The sequence below is a fragment of the Dicentrarchus labrax genome, unplaced genomic scaffold (assembly GCF_905237075.1).
Source record: "Dicentrarchus labrax unplaced genomic scaffold, dlabrax2021, whole genome shotgun sequence".
Lineage (NCBI taxonomy): Eukaryota > Metazoa > Chordata > Actinopteri > Moronidae > Dicentrarchus > Dicentrarchus labrax.
The window spans coordinates 6,946,289-6,966,117 of NW_026136713.1; the positions used below are offsets into that span (position 1 = coordinate 6,946,289).

Below are 19,829 nucleotides of genomic sequence, written 5' to 3' on the forward strand. Positions count from 1 at the left end.
TTTTTTGTGTTTTGAAAACGTTTTAAGAAAATGCTTCATTACAGAAATGCCAGATTGAAAGAAAAAAAGATATTGACTGTTTAATCATTTCACCAACAAAAGATAGTGAAAAAGCATTTTGTTATCGAAGCACTTGGGATCAATCTGTACTTTTTTGTAATTTTTATGTTAACTGTGTGTATTTTGTTTGGGACTAAATTTAACACCCACACAGACACACTGAAATGTTGCTCTGAGTAGTTGCTTTAAACCAGTGGTGGACCTGTGTTTGATAAGATATAGTCTGAAGGAGCCCTATCTGACTGGGAAAACTTCTACTCAGTGAACTTTATAGGGAAACTAAAACATTCCCCATTTTACTGGGGACCCCCCCTGGAACCTTCTCAGGGACCCCTGGGATTGAGAGCCACTGCTTTAAAGCACTGCTTTGAATCTTACCACAACACATAGTGTAAATATATATTTCTGCCAACTAGTGTGGCTTTCACATTGCTCATTTGCCCCAAAACTGGGACTCACACAACCACTGTGTGTGCTAATAATACTCCAGCAGGTCAGCTATGTGTAAATATCCAAAGAAACATCACTTTGGTGGACGCATAAAAGAAATAGCAATGGATAACTAATGATAAAATGGACACATAATAAGGTTATACGTTAGCACTGCTGTTGTCTCTCAACGTTTGCCTCTTGGTTGCGCTGTTTCCCTTCAGTACGCTTAAGAAAACAATAGCGCTGGCTAGAGCAGGATAAAGATACACTACTTGCTCCTCTCCGGTCTAGACATCACACCATTAGCCAAGTCAGCTAGTTATCACTTTTTATTTTTTGACAAGATGTCAACCACGACCGGCGGCGGAGAGTTTGGCAACCCTCTACGAAAGTTCAAGCTCGTCTTTCTGGGCGAACAGAGTGGTAAGCAGGGGACGGTAGACTTGGGGTGTTAATTTGGTCGGATGTGAGGAATCTGTTTAGGAGAAGTGGCTAAGATGACCGGAGCTAACTAGCTTCTCCTGCTAGGTTGCTGGTGGCTAGCAGGATGAAGTTACCCATCGGCCAGTGATGATACAAAGCGAGATGTTAATATTTCGGCGTCAGCGCGGGTGTTTATAAGAGAGAGAGAGAGAGAGAGAGAGATGGTAAAAGATGATGGATATAAAATCTCTTCTCACTCGTGATGATGTCATTGCATAGCCAACCTAGCCGGCTACGGTAAATCGCTAAGCTAGCCAAACATCTCGCTCTTCGTTGCGACGGAAAATGCCTGTAATAAGTAAGAGTTATCGTCATAAAGATTAATGTTAGTCATTCATCCACATATTGGTTTGTTGCCAGATTAAAACAATGCACACTGGCCTCACTGTGGCCATTAGTTTATGATGCATCATCTAACTGTCGCTAACGGTTGCTGGCTAACTACTTTTAGCTAACAGTAACGTTAGCTACTGTTGACGTTCATTAATACCGTACTGAAACCCAAACGTGGCCATCAAGAGTCTGTCACGAATCTTTGCTCCCAAACAGAAGAACCCGTATACGTGAAGGGAATTAAGTTTATATTTTATCTGTCGCTTTTTGAACTCCCTAGCTGTTAGCTGTTAGCTTCTTACGGCAGTACCTTGCAGAGCCACGTCGGCCGGTGGGTCCAGACCAGTCGGCCTCCCCCCACCACCACCACCACCACCCGGACCATTCAACGTCAGCGTACTGGGACTGACAGTGACATTATTGTACGCGACTGTATTTTAGTTGTGATTGCATAATACGGCAGTGATAGTCTCTCATCACGAAACAAATGGGGAAAAGTTGAGCCATTTTCATTTTCCCAATTTGTGTGGCTCCACCCATAGTGCCAGCTCAGCGTGTGGGTTCAGCAGTCCACATTGCATCAATGAGAACAGCAATGTACTGTCACTGAGTCATATTGGGGGGTTTTATTTATTTTTTTTCTTCCAGTTATACAAAATTAGAAGTGATAGAAATGTGTATTGTAGAATACAGGCTTTTGATTACCAGGATCAAATGTTAATGTGTCTGTTATTGTGTTTGTACAGTTGGGAAGACCTCACTCATCACCAGGTTTATGTATGACAGTTTCGACAACACTTATCAGGTAATGATATGTGTTCATCGCAATGTGACACAGACTTAATGTGCCACGGTACTAATTAAGTGTATTCATATCAATGTATGGTGTCATTTTTCATGATAAACGTTATGACTTGATAAGAACAGGTGTCATTTATAACATTAATTGATGTTTGCTGTTCATGATCGCCCAGTTCCAGATCCTTTTTTTAGTGCTGATGACTTGACACAGCATGATAATAGGGAACAACCAACTGCCACAAAGCCATTCTTAATGTTTAAGTTTCACCTGTGCTGTTCCTACTATAACAAGTACAAAACAAATGCTGTTAAAAAGGTCTATAGATCATGTTAATACAATGACATCAAACACCTTTTGTCTCATGATTTTTAGGTGTAGAAGTTATGCAGATATTGTGCCTATAACAGTGCAATGATTGTCTTTACAGGCAACAATTGGCATTGACTTTTTGTCAAAAACCATGTACCTAGAAGATCGCACGGTAAGCCCTTTTTATATTTTATTGCCATTCTCATCATTCACATTGATGTAGTTTTAAAACTGCTAGAAAAGTTTAAAGCATGCAACTGCTTATTGTGTAGTAGCCACCATTTATTTCCCATTCATCATTTCTCATTGGTTTCTACATTATCTTAGATTTTTACCATTCACTTTGTTAGACATGTTGATCATGTTTTTAGTTCCCATCGTTATTTTAAGTTTTTGTTTTCCTTCCATCCCCTGGCTGGGTCATGAAATGCCCCCACTTCACACATTCATTTCACGGCTGGCCACAGATTCGGCTGCAGCTCTGGGATACAGCCGGACAGGAGCGTTTCCGCAGCCTCATCCCCAGTTACATCCGAGACTCAGCCGCTGCTGTGGTGGTTTATGACATAGCCAGTAGGTATCATAGCCTTGACTTACCTCCTTGTCCTTCGCTTTAGTCTGTGGAAGGGCAAAAGTAAGAAAATTTCTAGCCTGGCAAACCCCACTGGACAGTATGATGAGGGTACATTCCAGACCGTTTGCATCAGCTGCAGTGATACTTAACATTTCTCAGGGGGTGTCCAGGGGGGTCTGTGCATTATAAAGGCTGCTACATATGAGGCTGATGGAAGGAATAGCGGAAAATGCCTTCCGATGTCACCTCATGGTTCTCTAACAGTCCTAATAATGATTCAGCACGAACGCCTTTTACATGTCTTATTTGCACGCTGGTCATCTCCAACCCTGCTGCATTTGAATGATTCTCACCGTTCCTTGATTTAAAAAGGCCATTTTCATCTCTGCTGCTTGGCTTTCGGTTCCTTTATGTCTGTCCTATTCTCCACTTTCTCGTTCTGCCTTTCCCCTCTTTATCTCCTCCTCCTTCCCCTTTTCTTCCCCTCCGCTCCAATCCTCCAGGTCCGACTCCAGCTTTGGGACACTGCTGGACAGGAGCGTTTTCGTAGCCTAATTCCCAGCTACATCCGTGACTCTACCATTGCCGTGGTTGTTTATGACATCACCAGTGAGTCAGGGCTGTACTCTAACATTTCTGTAGGGGTTGAGAGCAATTTAAAGGACACTGTCTTGTCATAGTTGCTATTTCTCTTTCTGCCTTCTTTCAGAATCTCTTTTAAGTATATTTTCTTCCTTCAATCTTCTCTTCTTAATACGTTTGCTTACTAAAACAACTACGCTACATAAGATGCTCTACCTTTTTTTTAATGAAAAATAACACTTGCTTGTGCACACTTTTAACTAGAGCTAGAATAACAAATGTTTATCTTTTTTGGGGCCATATGTGGTTGATGTGTACAGTCATTTTGTGTGTGTTTTTTCTCATCCACAGATCTTAATTCATTCCAGCAAACCTCAAAGTGGATTGATGATGTTAGAACAGAGAGAGGAAGTGATGTCATTATCATGCTTGTTGGGAACAAAACAGACTTGGCGGATAAAAGGTACATGGTTGTGTGAGATGTGTGAAAGATTACAATGATTGTTGTATGTATAATTGTGTTATTATGTTTAGAATGCTTGATAAGTAGACGGTGGTTTTATAATCCTACTACAGTTTGAGTAGCATTAAGTATAATAGTATATAAACTCTGCCAAAGCCTGGAATCCCACTTTTCTTCCCCTCAGTGCATCTCATCCAATTTTGACTTTTATCATCCCTTGGTATTTTGCATACTCCAGCCTTTTTTATTAGTGATTTTAAATGTTTAATTCTATATTTTTTATTTCTTATGATTTGATCATATTTCTGTTCTGCCTTTTTTCTTTTTTACTTTTTTTTTGTTTGTTCCCTTTTCTGCTCTGTTCTCTCCATGTCATTTTGGTCATTTATTTATTTTTAATTTTTTTGTTGTGTTTCCCCCCTCAACACCACACTCCACACCACTCCCCCCCCCCCCCCCTCCCTTCCCGGGACCATGGCAGGCAAGTTTCTGTTGAGGCGGCAGAGAGGAAAGCTCGTGAGCTCAATGTGATGTACATAGAGACCAGTGCCAAGGCCGGTTATAACGTCAAACAGGTTGGTGTCCAGCAACAGCCGGTGTAATACTGACAAATAGCCCTGACAGTCATGATGTCCTTTAGGTCAGGGAGGCCAACCTGTGGCGTCTGGGATGTACAACCCTTCCATGTATTCATTATATGGATCAGAGTGTGGCTGTTGGATGAATGAGTGATCTCGTTTTCCTGCTGCTTCATTTTTACTCGGCACAGCAGCTTCTCTCCCTTTTGTCTTCCTCTCTGTCTGTGTGTTTATAACTAAACTAACCTCTCTCTCTTTTCCACTCAAAACAAGATTCTGTGTTGAGCTCTCTCTGTTTCTCTCTCCATTTCCTCCCTCTCCTTTCGGCCTGTCCTTTTCGCATTTCTTTCCATATCTGTCTTTTCGTCCACCTTCCCCCCCTTCTGCTTTTACCTGAGCAGACAGATCACCACGGAGGAGGGCGAGCAGAGAGCTAAGGAACTGAATGTCATGTTCATTGAAACCAGCGCAAAGACTGGCTACAATGTCAAACAGGTAGAGAATCTGCTCTCTCAAGGTAGTTGAGCTAATTCTGCCATCAAAGTCTACACTTAACTCCTTCTGCCTCCTTTTTCCCTTCTCGTGGCATCATGACATGTCTTAGCATTCTCAGCACTTACTGTATTAGTTGTGTGTTTTTTTCCTCCCACAGGCTTTGCTTTTAGAAGTTTCCATATTACTTCACTTGGTCTGCAAAGGTTTCCTGCTATTGTGTTTGTTTGCTTAAGTACTTTTTGTCCGATTCACAAAACTTTCTGCAGCTTTCCAAATGTTTATGTGAATATGATGGAGGAGATTAGCACGGCGACCGTCACTTCCTGCTGTTCTCTAAACCAGCAATTACAATCACATTTTTGTATCACTGCTTTAACTGCTTCTTGTGTTTGCCTGTTATTTGATAAAATACATTATGTAGGATGGATACTTTTTGTCTATACTGTATATAGCCCATTTAACAGTAGTGGTGGGTGATGTGACCATATATACCGAGAGGCAATATAAATGTGTCTATCAGAGAGCCCATATACCGTTAATACTAAGGTAACTACCCCTTCATTATCTCTGGTTGTATTTGGCTGTTGTGGGTAATGGAGCAGATGAATATGCAGGATTGCATTGCATCAATACGATTAAATACCATTGTCAGACACCAGATTAGACAAAAAATAGATTTTCTGCTGATTGCTTTATGTATAAGCTGTTTATCAATTGAATTTCCAAAGAATTTACGATATCACAATATACATGATTGTGGAAGTAAAATTACTTACATTGTTATATAAGATTTTATCCAAATCACCCACCTCTATTTGACAGGATTTTACTTTATATCCCATTCCAGCAAGACCTTTTCAGATGTTATATTCTTCTCACTTTGTTTTATAGCTGTTCCGTCGTGTCGCAGCTGCATTGCCTGGGATGGATAGCACACCAGAGAAAAGCAAAGAGGACAGTATCCTTTTTCAAGATGCCTTTAACAGAAATCATTTTATTGTTTGTTTTTTTTAAAATACTTGAGTCAAATTATTATTGCCACTGCCAAACAAGTGCCTGTTAGCTTACTCTGCAATGTTCAGTGAGGAGATGGCGGCCAGATAGCGCTGCGGAAAAAAACTGAAGTGAAATCTGCAAATTCATTGATGATGTTACTTAACCAAGCCCTCTCAGTGATCGACATCAAACTGGAGAAACAGCCAGAGATGACTGTCACCGAGAGCAGCTGCTCATGCTAGTACACCTCACCCTCACCCAGCCTGTCTCCTCCCCACCAACAGCTTGTCTCTCAGTGGCCACTCTCTCCACCCATGGCACACTGCCATTGGGATGGAGGACCTGTCTTTTTTTTCCCTTCTCAACTCAGTGACTTTTCAGAGTAACCGTGTGGATGTGCATTACTGTATTGAAACAGATTATCTGGAGAAAAAAAAAAGGTTCAAAAGTAAACATTTAAAACAAGGAATAAGTTTAAATGATATGTTCAGATTTTCATCCAGTTGCATGGCATTAATATAGGATTGCAGACTGACATAGCTAACTGTTCATGAGTTATTGCACAGTTCTGAATCTTAGTGCTGTTACTCTCGTCATTGTTGTAAAGTAAAACTGCTTGGGATTATTTAAATGACTCTGCAAGGTTGAGTTCTCAGCCCATTGTATTTTATTTTTTTTATTTTAAATGGAGAGTTTGCCTAAAACTATTCTGTCTGATTACTGATCATTTCTAGACCTTGTCTTTTTTTTTCTTTTTCTTTTTTTGAGGAAGTAGAGACGGGAACATACCAGTGAATTTACATCATTGATAACCCTCATATTACCACATTAGGCTCAAATGAACCCTTTGCATTGAAGTGGGTCAGTGGTCCAGTTATTAGGTATTATTTATACCTAACACATCTGTAGGCTTAAACTGCCAAATCCAACAGTGTGTTAGTAGACCAAGTTAACTTAATTTGAGACCTTATTTAAAACAGTGCTGCAAAAAGGGATGTGTAACCAAGTAATAAGGAAATTGATATCCCTTTTTCATCAAAGGGAAACCATCCCAAGTTCATTAGAATGGCTACTAACCTGAAGCTATGTCTGCATTTAAAACTACAGCAACCGTCTTTCCAATGTTGTTAAAATAGCTGCACGCTTACTAACATGTCTGAGGGGGAGTTTTCAGTTATTAGATGCCCCTAATGTAGGAAATCAAAATAAAAAAAAAGCCAATGTTTAGTTTTTCCACGCTGATGGAAAGTGTTCACTTTGGTCGCTATGACGTACCCACCATCTCATTGATAATTTGTGTTGTGTTGATTACACTATTGCAAGAACATGCAGCATGCTCACCGTGCAGGATTTATATGGATAAGAACACAGATGCCTTGCTTGTTTGTTCACCAACGTTGTGCACTGAATCAAGCCACAATATTGTAAAATATAAAAGAAGCCTGCTGACTGGTTCATGGCTTCACTAGTTGTTTTGTAGAGCTGGTAGATAAAGAGTTTGTCCTCAGATACAGCTAATGCTTACTAACACCCTTGCTGTATAAAGTGCAGAGAAGTTAGTTGCAGTATCCTTTGCTGTATTGCTATTGCCTGTGTAGGGACTGTTGGTTTTATGTGTTTTATTTATTTTGTAACTTGGACATACAGAAAACATTGTATGCTTGACCAAAAGTACAGATGCTGACACGCATGTTGAAAGTTTATTTTATTTATTGTTTGCGTGTCTGCTGGGACTCCACCTAAAGGCGACATTGAGGCCCCCGGTAATGTTTTTCCCTGTCACACTGCTAGAAATGACTTTTTTTGCAGTGTGTGTAGTCAGTAACTTGGTTTACAGTCGCAGGTAAAGGCTGCACCGTCTCCAGACACACACTCACTTACACACACACACATGCAGTGTAACACAAACCACCTAACTAGCCATAGCACAACAAAAGACACTGGTCATTTGCTGTAGCTTGTTTAGAAATGTCAGCGTTTTAAAATGGATTCCAAAATGTAAGTATTTAATTACATCAAACAACCATTTTAACATGAGCAGCTCTTCTATTACTTGTCACTGACTAATTACTCAGCTTTGTGCTATTCTGAATTGTGTCTGTCCATTTGAAATATGCTGTCTACTCGTGTTTAGCAACGTTTGTGTGAATAATGTACTATTATCTGATGTATAAAAAGGAGAGTTAATGAAACACAAGTGTAGGCCTATCACATGGAATAAAATAAAGATATTTCACCAAAATGTAATATCTGTGATCTCTTTCTTTTTAAACTACTGCTTATGGCAGATTCATAAATGTCATTTCCAATGTTATGGATCAACAAACCTTCATATGTTCTGCTCCATTAGTACTATCTACAATCAATGCTATAAAGTGGAGTTGAATGTGAGAAGCCTGTTACGGTGTTGCCAAAGTAGACTGAAACTGCTCATTGGGCAACACACAGGCATGAAATGTTACAACAGAAAGGTGTGGTTATGTATGAACATGAGACTGCACTGCACACACTTACAGCTGTTACTCAATGTAGCCTACATCTTTACAAGCATGTGATTAAAAACTGAATGTTCAATCTGAATCTTATTTCTAACATTCAACAAACATATATCGCCCTGTTCCTAACAGTTGGCCTCTGTTCTTCAAAACCTCGATCTCCTACAGTACTTGAATGTGAATGTGTGTGTGTGTGTGTGTGTGTGTGTGTGTTTTGTGTGTGTGTTTTCTACATTTGGCTGGAAAAGAAAAAAAGTGATGTTTTAGTTTAATGATATATCTCTGTATGAATTGTATTGAATTCCACATTCTTTTAGCACAGTAAGTTAGTAGTAGTAGCAATTGTTCATCATATTCTTATTTGATGACATAGGCCTTATTATATTGCTATTATTTTATCCAAATAAAACAACCACATATCTACAAACACCCAAGGGGAGTTATGTTTGAGGAAGGTATGACATGAAATAGACCGTAAGATTGAATTAGTACCAACTTTTGACCCAACTGTAGACCCAGTCAGGAGGATACATCCAGTCTTACATTATTCATATTTCACTCATGGTTTATCGTTTGTGTACTTGTTTAACATTTACAGTCGTGATGGATACTCTGGATTCATCACCACTGAGCAATTCGCACCTACCCACTCCACTTCAGTGCAACCTTGTTTGTATCTTTCACACTTTCCGACGATAAAAACCTGAACTCCTAAATCTCCTCTGGTATCAGTTTCAGCTCTACGATACTGTAAATGTCAATACATTTACCTTTCTGGTAGTTTCTGCGAGGGCGGGGCTTCACGCACCTGCCGTAACACACCTGGATACAGGAAGTGCTTTGACGTCAGAGGGAGAGGCGTGTATAGGAATGGCAAAAATCCCGCTCGACCTGCCCGGTGGCCAGCTTGGATATATAATAAGGTCGCCAGAGAGTCTACAAAGTACAGAAATATCGAATCTCTTCAGTCCGACACATACACATATGCTGGACCGTGTGTGACTTCTTTTAAAGAATATCTTTAAGATGTCTATTTTACCTGATGATGCGGTGTTTGCCGACTTTAGAAAGCAATGTTTAGCAACGGACAACTGGGTGAACAAGTATGACAGTAATGGGATGCAAGTGTGGGTCGAAGTCCCTGCAAAGAAAGTCAAAAATGCACCGAAAATCCACAAGATCAAGGTAAGTTCATTTTAACTTCACACTATCTTTACACATAATCACCACTGTGACACACTTGACTTGTGTTTTCTGACACTTTTTGTGTGTGTGTGTGTGTGTGTGTGTGTGTGTGTGTGTGTGTTTCAGTGTAAAATGACAATCAAAGATGTATCAGCTGCCACCATGTACGACGTCCTTCATGATAGCCGGTACCGTAAGGATTGGGACCCCACCATGTTGGAGAGCTTTGACATTGCCCGACTCTCTGCTAATGCTGATGTGGGCTACTACTCATGTAAGAACTCTTTATCTGATCAGTCTTATCACATTTCTCTCTCTCGCTCTGTGTGTGTGTGTGTGTGTGTGTCACCTGTAGGCCCACTCAGTTTCACCTGTCACACACAAGAAATACAAACACTGCAAAAGGGAAAGTGTCCATTTAGAGTTATGTTTAGATATTATTATTATTATTATTATTATTATTATTAGATATTATTTTATACCACCCTATATGGAAGAATCTCAGTATTTCAATACAGGGCATCATTAAAATACCATTTATTGAGCAAATTATTGAAGCAATAACAATTCAATCTGTGTATTTAAAAGTGCTGTAAAGTTTGCAAATAGTGTAAAATTGACCTTTTATTTTGAGCTATAGTGAAGATACTGAAATATAAACAAACATTATTATCTATTATTTTCCCATCAGCAAGCTCTTCTGTCCATATTTACACATTCAAACCAGTTGTTTTCTTTCAATCCATCCATAGTGCATCGTAGCAGTTGTTTTCAACCTCCATTTTTGTTTCTTCTGCCGACAATCTCGTAAGCTGCTGAAGCCCTCAGGGATGAAGAATGAGCGGCCGGTTGTTCCACCACTGTGTTTGTTGTCATAACAAGGGTGTACTTGTTGAGTCTCAGGTTGTGACAGTGGAAACCTGAAGTAATGAAGGAAGTCTTACACAATAAAACCTGATTTTTATGTCTTTTTTTCCCCTCTCTCTCTCTCTCTCTCTCTCTCTCTCTCTCTCTTTCTCTTTGTGTGCAGGGCTTTGTCCAAAGCCAGTAAAGAACAGAGATGTAGTGAGTCTGCGCTCGTGGCAGGTGATGGATGACGAGTACATTATCGTTAACTTCTCAGTCAAACACCCGGTACGCCACCTCCTCCACACACTCCCAGGCACATAGCAACCACTGCCTTTCGACAGCACTCTTTCACCTATTGTCTACTATTGTAACCTCTATTTAACATCTCTACATTTGTCTTAATAAGTGTCACATGTCCAAATTGCATAATGTTAAGTGTAATTTTTCTCATTATTCTACAAACTTCAGAAATACCCTCCTCGCAAAGACCTTGTGAGGGCAATTTCCATCCTCACTGGCTATTTCATCAAGCCCACAGGACCTGACAGCTGTACTTTCATATACCTCTCACAAGCTGACCCCAAAGGTAAGACCATAACAAACGCTAAAGTTGTTCTTTTCTAATCAAGAATTGTCGCTGAGACATTTGTAGAGCCGTTTCTAAAGTTTGTCTCTTTGCTTCAGGTTCTCTTCCAAAGGTTGTGGTAAACACGGCCACTCAAGTTCTCGCTCCACGGGTATGTAAAGTAACACACAACTGTTGTCACTAACTATTTTCACTAAAAGCTTTGTTTACTTCTAGTCAACAGCAGCACCAAAAGGTTAAACCACACCACATGAACTATGTATCAGTGTGTCTGACGGCGTGTGTGTGTGTGTGTGTGTGTGTGTGTGTGTGTGTGTGTGTGTGTGTGTCCATTAGGTGTTTTAAAAGGTGTTTAATAGGGGTGTGTGCGTGCATAAGGGAGTGAGGTTTCACGTGTCTTTAGAGGACAATGGTAACCATAGAAACCCAATTTAAGAGCCTGTCCTGGTAAGATTGCTGACAAAGAGTATCTTAGCTTGAGCGCTCTCTCCCGCTGCAGAACTTGTTCCCCAAGTTTCATATCCTCCACAGATATCTGTGTGTGTGTGAGAGAAACTGAGACGGAAACATTGACCTTCTTCACACCGTCAGTGATTTCTATCAACTGAACCATTGGATGGCAATAACGCGTAGTAAACATTGAAAATGAGATTAATAATAATGTAATCTTTATTTGTAGAGCACCTTAAATCATGTTAGAAGAGTGAAATAAAACTACAAAACCAGCTGTAAACTAATAAGCAGTCAAATCAAAAGAAGGGTGAAATTAATTTGCGTAAATACGTGTAGTTAATTTAAAAGGTTTCAGCCAGGCTGCGATCCTCCAAATAGCAATGAACAAAACATACTGAACAAAGTGTATTTTAGCAGTTTAGAGCAGGTTGTTCTTGAGTCTTGTGGTGTCTTGCTAGGTTCCTGCAGGAGGAGTGCTTAAATCTGAGTGGCTTTTGATTTTCTTTGTCGATTATTATTTTTTTTGTCTTTGTCTTGTTTTGACAGTCCGAACCTAATATTCAGTTTACTTAAAAAAAAACCCACGACATTTTTTTAGGCTAACTTTTTGGCATTTTTCCTTGTAAATTTTTCTTAAAAGATTATTTTCAAAACTATCAAAACGGTTGCAGATTTAATGTTATGTTGATCATTGTTTCAGCTCTAGACTAGAGAATTACTGATGGCAGATAAAAACTATAAAATTCAGTCAGTTTGGTTCAGGGTGAAGTAAAAGATATATGTACGGCAAGATCACCATTTTACACTTGAGAATGTAAAGGCATGTGTTAAAATGTTAATGGCCGTGTCAGAGCTGTAAATAGTGTAGGCCTATGTAACTGCTTGCCACATCATCTGTGACCCAGTATTTTGTGACCAGCTTTATCTTCAGCTTTGTTGACTGTGAATGAAGGTGTGGTACGATCCTCATTGTCCGGCATTATCGGCCCTCTGATAATCGTATCTTCTCTTGGCCCACTCCTTCCAGGTGATGAAGTGTGTGCACAAGGCGGGACAGAACTACCCAGAGTGGAAACAGAAGAACTCTCCCGACCAGAAGCCCTGGTTGTACCCAGAGCAGAACACCCTGCCCATGATGGACCCAGCCGAACTGTCAATACAGAGAGCAGACTCGCTAGAAAATGTAAATGAGAGATCCAAGGTGGAAGGTCCGGACAGCGAGGACAGCAGTTAAAAGAGACGGGATGAAGGGTATCCGTGAGTGAGAGATTATGGGGGTGGACTACACATACTGACAAATCCAATAAGACTTGAGAGCCCGGCTCTCTCTGATTTATCCAGTTTTCCAAATCAGCATACCTTTTTGGATGAGCATGAAGTGTTTACAGCTGCCTTATAGACAGAGATTAGCACAGATCAAGATGCCATTCACCTCATGTTGAACTAAGCTGAACATGTCTCCAGTGTTTGTTTTTTTTACAATGTAAAGGCTTAGAGGTGTTAGGGTTTGAATGTGTCATATATACAGCACTAAATTTATAATATGTCCTCTGTCAGGCCTTTTTTTAATTTTTATTTTATTTGCAGCTATACACATTTTAAGTGAGGAAATGAAGCGTAGTTGTCCACTAGTCACTCTTCGCCTTTACAAGTGACTGTGAATGGAAATAAGATCAGTGGTGAAAGTAGAGTGACATTATGTATTTCTGACACCAAGTTCACTCGTGGTTTTTATAAATAAATTGCTCATTACAAGATAATCTTAGCCCAAACTGGACACTCTTAAAATAGTGTCTTTTTATTTTGTTAACTCGCATTAATATGGCTTGTTACACTGTTAAAGGTTCTGGGTTTGTGCAGCAGCTCTGGGCGTCAACCTCCAATCTGTTGTTCCAGAAATACATTTTTTTGGCTTAAATGCACTTCACAAACACTACATTTGCTACTGATTTTGTTTTTAAATGTGAACTTTAACCATTAATTTTATGAAGTCGTGATTAGTGAGCAACTGTGCTGTATTTCTCTTTACTGTGTGATACATGAAGACTGTTGGAAGGTTTATTGTATTATTTAGATGTTGTGCAATCTAAGTTTATGCGATCTAATCCTAATTAATAAGCTGTACAGACTGTAGACTTGCATTGGCACTCAAGGAGGGAATCAGTTGTGGATTTCTGAGAATTACAATCTAGTTAGGTTGTATTAACATGTAAAATGTACATAGCAAGTTTGCATTTTGTCAATGGAAGGATTGGAATGACCATAAGGGATATCTTTTATTTTATTTATTTATTTGAAGTTAAGCTCAAATGAAGTCATGATGGAGCAAAGACCCTGGAATGAAACCCTGCAGGGTTTTAGTTTGTTTTTTGTAATGTTGAGTGTTACATGGTCTTGACTTTTTCTAAAAAAAATAAACCTTGCATGGTTAACATGCTTTCACTAATCACTGTCACTGACTGCATTCCTCTTAAGATGACAAGTCAGTTTCAAGAGAAACCAACTAACAAAGTGGAACAAGTTTGTCTACTTGTACCAGAGCAAACCAGGTCCATTTCCAGCTCTGGTTCAGGTTCTTCAACAACAAAGACAAAAAGGTAACTAAGGTTCAAAACGTTTTATTTCTTCTACCTTATCAGTGTCTTAATACTTACATCTTTAAAGTTCATCAGATGGAAAACCAAAAGTTACTCCTTTGTATGAAAGTTAGTCGAGTACAATGAAATAAGACAGTGTTGACATGCAGCAGGCAGGTAAACACCAAGACAGGTCTCACCAAATTTAGTGTATACTAGCAGTAACATCCAGCAGTGTTCAGCTGTTTTCTGTAACTGTTCTAATGAATGAGGATTTACTTTATGGCCAAAGCTTGTTTCTGCTGATTGTACTGATAAACACAACCTGAACTACAGAGGCTAAAATGACAGAAGTACCTGATAAAGTCTTCAGTTGCAACAAAATCCTGCTAACATCAGATTCTCCACTGCACACAGATACTATTACAGACTCTACCAAGATACAGGGCGCAGTGTGCTGTTATGCACATATAAAATGTTGGAAGTTTGGCACCTCAGTTTATACATTGAATAACTACAATATCATTCAGCGTGCAGTTTCTGTTAAACTAGTGTATGAAACATGAACAAAATCAATACTTAACATTAATGCGTCCCCAACAGCAGTCGCTGAAATGTATTTACACAACCTAATATTTCCTACACGATTAAAAAATGGTTGTGAATATTTAAAAACAGGATCTGCAATATATTCACAGTGATGTTTAGATCAGTGATATTTAAATTGTATTTCCTCTTACGATGTGTAAAGCCCGGCAGTCTGACAAATCCATGTCAAGTGTACATTTTTAACGTGTATATACAAAACTAACGCATACCACAGTAACAGATCCTACCTACAGGTGTTTGTAGCACTCTTGAGGTGTATTTCTAACATTCTGTCAAAGTTTTTAAAACAGGTTCAACAAAAACTGAACTGTCAGCATGGAAAGATTTATTGACAGGCTGATGTATTGTGCTGCATTCACTTTAACTAGGCGTACCTAATAAACTGGAAACACGGGTGTATGTATATTTATCAGTGTCATCAAGGCAAATGTGTACAGTACACGTGTGTGCTACTCTGTACTTGATTAAAATATATATTCTAAGACTACAGTAGAAACATCTAATTAGGGCTTGAGGAAAAGTTAATAAATTATGCAGGCTGTATAAATGTTGAACTATAAATGCATGACTAAAAAATATGTATCAGTTACATAATGAATCATGTAAAATGTCAAAGCTTCTGCTTCCTTCACTTCCTGTGAATGCATCCTGATGGAACCGAAATCATCACGTATCGCAGTAGATTAGGGAGTGCTCAGACTTCTGCCTGAGAGAGGAAAGCGAGTCTATGACAGAGTATGTATTGTCCTTACATGGAACACTTTGAATGAGTCCGTTAGTCATACATCAGTCATCTTGAAGCTGAGACAGAATGGAGGCCAGAGTCTGTGGGAGGAGGGTAAGGACGTGCAGAGAAGCGTCTGTACACATCTCTCCCTCGCTTTGCTGCCACCTAATGTACAGTCCTCTCCTTCTGCCTTTGGTAGTCTGATAAAAGAATGCACAGAGGACAACATTACAATACTGAAAGGAGTGTCGTTATATAATCTCATACCAGAATGATCTAATTCAGTGACTCCAAAGTTGTTGTTTTTTTATGTTGAAGACATACACTGAGATAATTATCTTAGCTACAGTACAGTTACTGTGCCCACTGTAACATGCTGGTATGTAAGTGCTGACAGGCTTGAAATTATTGATGTTTGGTTCCCCAGAAGAAGAGACATATTCTTTATATAAGCTGCCCTCACACACATTAACTTTTTTACTGTCATTTAGATAAGGCATATAACACACTGTAGTATTACTGGGAGATAATAAAAGGCACATGTTACAAATTCGAAACAGATTGGAATCTGCTATCGCGCCAAAAACATCCTCTGGGAGAAGTAAAGTTCTACTTTATCTTATAGTAACAACAACTAAAGCTAAATTTAAAGCTGTAATATGTAACATTTCTACATTAAAATGTCTATTAACCCAAAACTCGTCATATATTTCCATGAGTTATGTACTTACATTATTATTGTTTCCAACAATGTTCAAAACCAGAGAAAAATGTAAGTTTAATGTAATCAATCACCAGTAACGGTGTGTTTCACTGGTCGCCTGTCAATGGTGTCATATGCTGGTTGGCCGTCATGAATTTTATTTTTATCAAGTATGGCCCACATTTTCACGATACACTTTTTAGATCTCTGTCGTTTCTAACTATATTTTATAAACAGATGAAGGATTTCGGTCATTGGACATCTGGATCTTAAGTTTCAGAGAAACAAGACAAGCAACTGTTGGTTTGTTTTGGAAAGGACTCCAGATAATTCAGATAACTCCCAGTAAAAAAACTCCTGAGCAATGAACACTGAAGGAATTCTAACCCTGAGAAGTTGATGGAAATAGTGCTGAAGACAACAACTTCCATGATCCGACGCTACTTTATGACAGTTTTTTGCGGTGGTTCGTATGTGCGAGACCACATAGCGGCAGAAATTACATATTGTACGCTGAAATATTGTGTGATGCTGTTAAAGATTTGTTTGATTCAATAACGTTTGGAAACAAAGCAGGTCTATCATTTAAATTAAAAACAGTAAAAAACACATAAATGGCAAATTTCACACATATAAGTCAAACACCTCATTGTCTGTAAATGAATGGATCTGTTTAATGCTCAATTATTGTGAATAAAAGAAAACTGACATACTAATACAAATTCTTCATTAAAAAAAGATTGCTCAGTAATATTTTGATTTCTTTACACACTCTCTAAAATCATCTTCACAATGGGCAAAACCAAAAGATATGAACTAACATAAATGGTCCGTAATAGTTGTTAGTAAAGCAAAGGTACAGCAGATGTCAGATCTGGAGTACAGACTCTATTTACACGACTTAGAGCTGCTTTTGGATATGCTTTTGTAGAGTGAGACTTACTGTAAGGAAAGAAGCGAACCCTCATCAGTATTTCTCGCGCAGTCTTCAGAATCTCTACAGCCTGAAGAGGAAGAATAAATTAACTTAATGCAATAATAAAAAGGCTTTCACCAATAAAAACTGTAAACAATGCAACTATGGGCTCACCTTATGGATGTATTATTGCCCCTTCACTGAGAAAGATGTTTGACTGCACAGTGGTTACTTGCTGTATTTTCTATATTTAATATTGTCTGCATAATGATACTACATTTTGTACAATTTTCATTAGTCAAAATTTTGCTTTTGGCTCTGGTTTGAATGAAATTGGAAACCCAAATTATATTCTCCATTCTTAAGCAGTTTCGCATTCAAGGCTGACAGATCAGCCCACTTTGACCAGAAGAAAATATGACAAGAATGACTGAACATACACTAGCTCTACGTTGAAAACTTGAGACAACACATGTGTCAATACAATCCATTACATTACACATATCTGTTAAAGCTGCATTTTCAACATGTTCTGACTAAAGTGAAGATGATCATTAGGTGGTAGTTAGTCTTCCCGGGGTCCACTGTTGCAGGTTTGCAATGAAAATGTAAATAATCCACTACATGGATGGATGCAGTATAATAATGTGTGGATTGAAATCTGTAATCTCAGTTTGAAAGTGCTGCTCTGACTTACTCTTGAGTGCTCTATGTCTTGGAAATCAACCTCATTCACAGAAAGAACCTGGTCCCCCTCTTGAAGCCCTGCTCTGTGGGCATCTGAGTCTGGGACCACCTGCCGACACATCACACAGACAATATTACTGCACAACAACTATGAATGCCAGTAAAAGCCACACCAAACACCAGGACACACACACACACACACACACACACACACACACACACACACACACACACCTTGGATATAAAGATTCCCAACTGTGATGCCTTGCCCCCACGGATGTTGAAGCCCAGCTGTGCTCCTGGAGGTTTCTTCAACACAATGGTACGAGGCAGGAACTGGGTGAGCTCGTTGTTGTAGTCAGTGTGATGAACCCGCTAAACACATACAAAGAAAAAGAAAAGCCGACAATGTACTACCAGAATGGTGGCATGAAATCCTTTATGACTATGACATTTATTCTTTATACACACTTACTAAAAACAATCTGATAAGGGTTAACAAGCTGATCCTAAATCTTGACTTGACTTTGACCCCATTTCAGTTGATGCTGTGACTGGTTTTGGTCTCACTGCCAATTGTTGTGTGTTTTTTGTGTTGAAGTCACACATAGGAAACAATATATATTAGCTCTCCGTGTGAAAGATAAAGGAGCCCTTTAATCGTTTGTTACATACTGTAATGACTGAGAATCTCTATCCCCTGATGAATACCTGAAGATGCAGTTGAAAGCTTCATAAAGTGCAAACATTTTAATATAGTTTTATTTCTCAAAGTTATATAGGAGTTAAAGTACAACGTGTGGTTGTGGTAATATGTGGCATACCTCCTGTGGGGGTATCCATGCTGGTGGGTTCTCATAAGAGGGCAGGAATACCACTGGGAGCTGGTAGTCATCATAAGGAATCTTCTGATCCATTGTAACTGGGAAACACCACAAGAAACAGAAATACATCGTTATAAAGAGTCGTTCTTTAAGGTTTAGGATAATACTTTGTTATTAAAAAAAAAAAAAAAGTAACAGTCCACATTATGATAATCTAACGCTATATGTACATATTAGTATGAATATGTTAGTTAGAGCATTAATACAGAGGAGGGGGACCAACCCATAACACTGTCTGTCACTGTAGGTTAGCTACTAGTTACTCAATTCTACTAAAAATCTATTTCCAAAGTGTAAACCTGCTGACATAATACAAATCCTGAAATAAATGCGAATATACCGACATACACGTGGCTCAGATGCTAGAAATAAAATCGTGTTTTATCCTGTTTTGGATCATTTCACTCTGCAATGTAACGTTACGAGTTGCTAGCTGACAGTTAGCCTAGTAGCTAACTTTGAAACGAGCCAGCTTCGCTCTCTTCCTCGCCGACCATTTTAACGAGGATTCACTATCATCACCGTATGAACTATGAGGATTAAGATACTGCACAACATGTGGACGAAAACCGCAGAGTGACAGCCATAAAACAACAAATTATCTCACCTGCCAGCCTGAAAGCTACAAACTTCTTTTTCTTATTCTTCCTGTTTTTTGTTTGTTTTTCGTACAGGTGCATACCGCCACCTACCGGACCGGAGGATGTAGAACAGGGTCTACTTTAGTTTATTTTGTTTACATTAGGCTATGAACAAAATAAAAAAATAAAAACATATTCCTATATATCCATATTCTTATATTCTACTAAACAATAAAACAATGTATAAGCCCTCTCTGTGCTTACACACCGGTCTCTTTATTTGCCCCTAACATCCCTTCTAGATCTCCCCCTCATCCAGCCTCTCTCACCCTTTGTTGTATTCTTACTCTCTCTCTCTCTGTTCATGGTATTTGATGCAGTACAGTATTACATGTTCACGCTCAGTTATACTACAATGCGCACATCCTTGTTAATTTTCCTTACCCAATAAAAATTATGTCTTATTTAAAC

The 19,829-nt window shown here is 39.0% G+C and overlaps 3 protein-coding genes across 6 annotated transcripts; 2 read left to right on the forward strand and 1 right to left on the reverse strand.

The window, feature by feature from the left end:
• Positions 1 to 736: 736 nt before the first annotated feature.
• Positions 737 to 8,354, forward strand: rab41 (RAB41, member RAS oncogene family). Of its 4 annotated transcripts, none has more exons than XM_051420330.1 (8): positions 737 to 915; positions 2,055 to 2,113; positions 2,538 to 2,591; positions 2,887 to 2,992; positions 3,927 to 4,038; positions 5,018 to 5,111; positions 6,003 to 6,069; positions 6,285 to 8,354. In XM_051420330.1, the coding sequence occupies exons 1-8, from the start codon at positions 837 to 839 to the stop codon at positions 6,347 to 6,349; spliced, it is 636 nt and encodes a 211-aa protein (XP_051276290.1). In that variant the 5' UTR covers positions 737 to 836; the 3' UTR covers positions 6,350 to 8,354. The 4 variants fall into 4 exon arrangements, with proteins under 4 accessions (XP_051276290.1, XP_051276289.1, XP_051276287.1 ...); XM_051420329.1 differs by lacking the exon at positions 2,887 to 2,992 and adding an exon at positions 3,497 to 3,602; XM_051420327.1 differs by lacking the exon at positions 5,018 to 5,111 and adding an exon at positions 4,520 to 4,613 and having other exon boundaries at positions 738 to 915.
• Positions 8,355 to 9,511: 1,157 nt separating this feature from the next.
• On the forward strand, positions 9,512 to 14,121 carry stard14 (START domain containing 14). Its single transcript, XM_051420331.1, has 6 exons — positions 9,512 to 9,787; positions 9,914 to 10,061; positions 10,818 to 10,921; positions 11,105 to 11,222; positions 11,321 to 11,373; positions 12,703 to 14,121. The coding sequence occupies exons 1-6, from the start codon at positions 9,629 to 9,631 to the stop codon at positions 12,907 to 12,909; spliced, it is 789 nt and encodes a 262-aa protein (XP_051276291.1). The 5' UTR covers positions 9,512 to 9,628; the 3' UTR covers positions 12,910 to 14,121.
• Positions 14,122 to 14,277: 156 nt separating this feature from the next.
• pdzd11 (PDZ domain containing 11) lies at positions 14,278 to 19,459 on the reverse strand. The gene is made up of 6 exons (XM_051420332.1): positions 19,385 to 19,459; positions 18,718 to 18,815; positions 18,128 to 18,268; positions 17,904 to 18,002; positions 17,234 to 17,294; positions 14,278 to 15,787 (listed from the first exon to the last, which is right to left on the reverse strand). The coding sequence occupies exons 1-6, from the start codon at positions 19,455 to 19,457 to the stop codon at positions 15,753 to 15,755; spliced, it is 507 nt and encodes a 168-aa protein (XP_051276292.1). The 5' UTR covers positions 19,458 to 19,459; the 3' UTR covers positions 14,278 to 15,752.
• Positions 19,460 to 19,829: the final 370 nt, after the last annotated feature.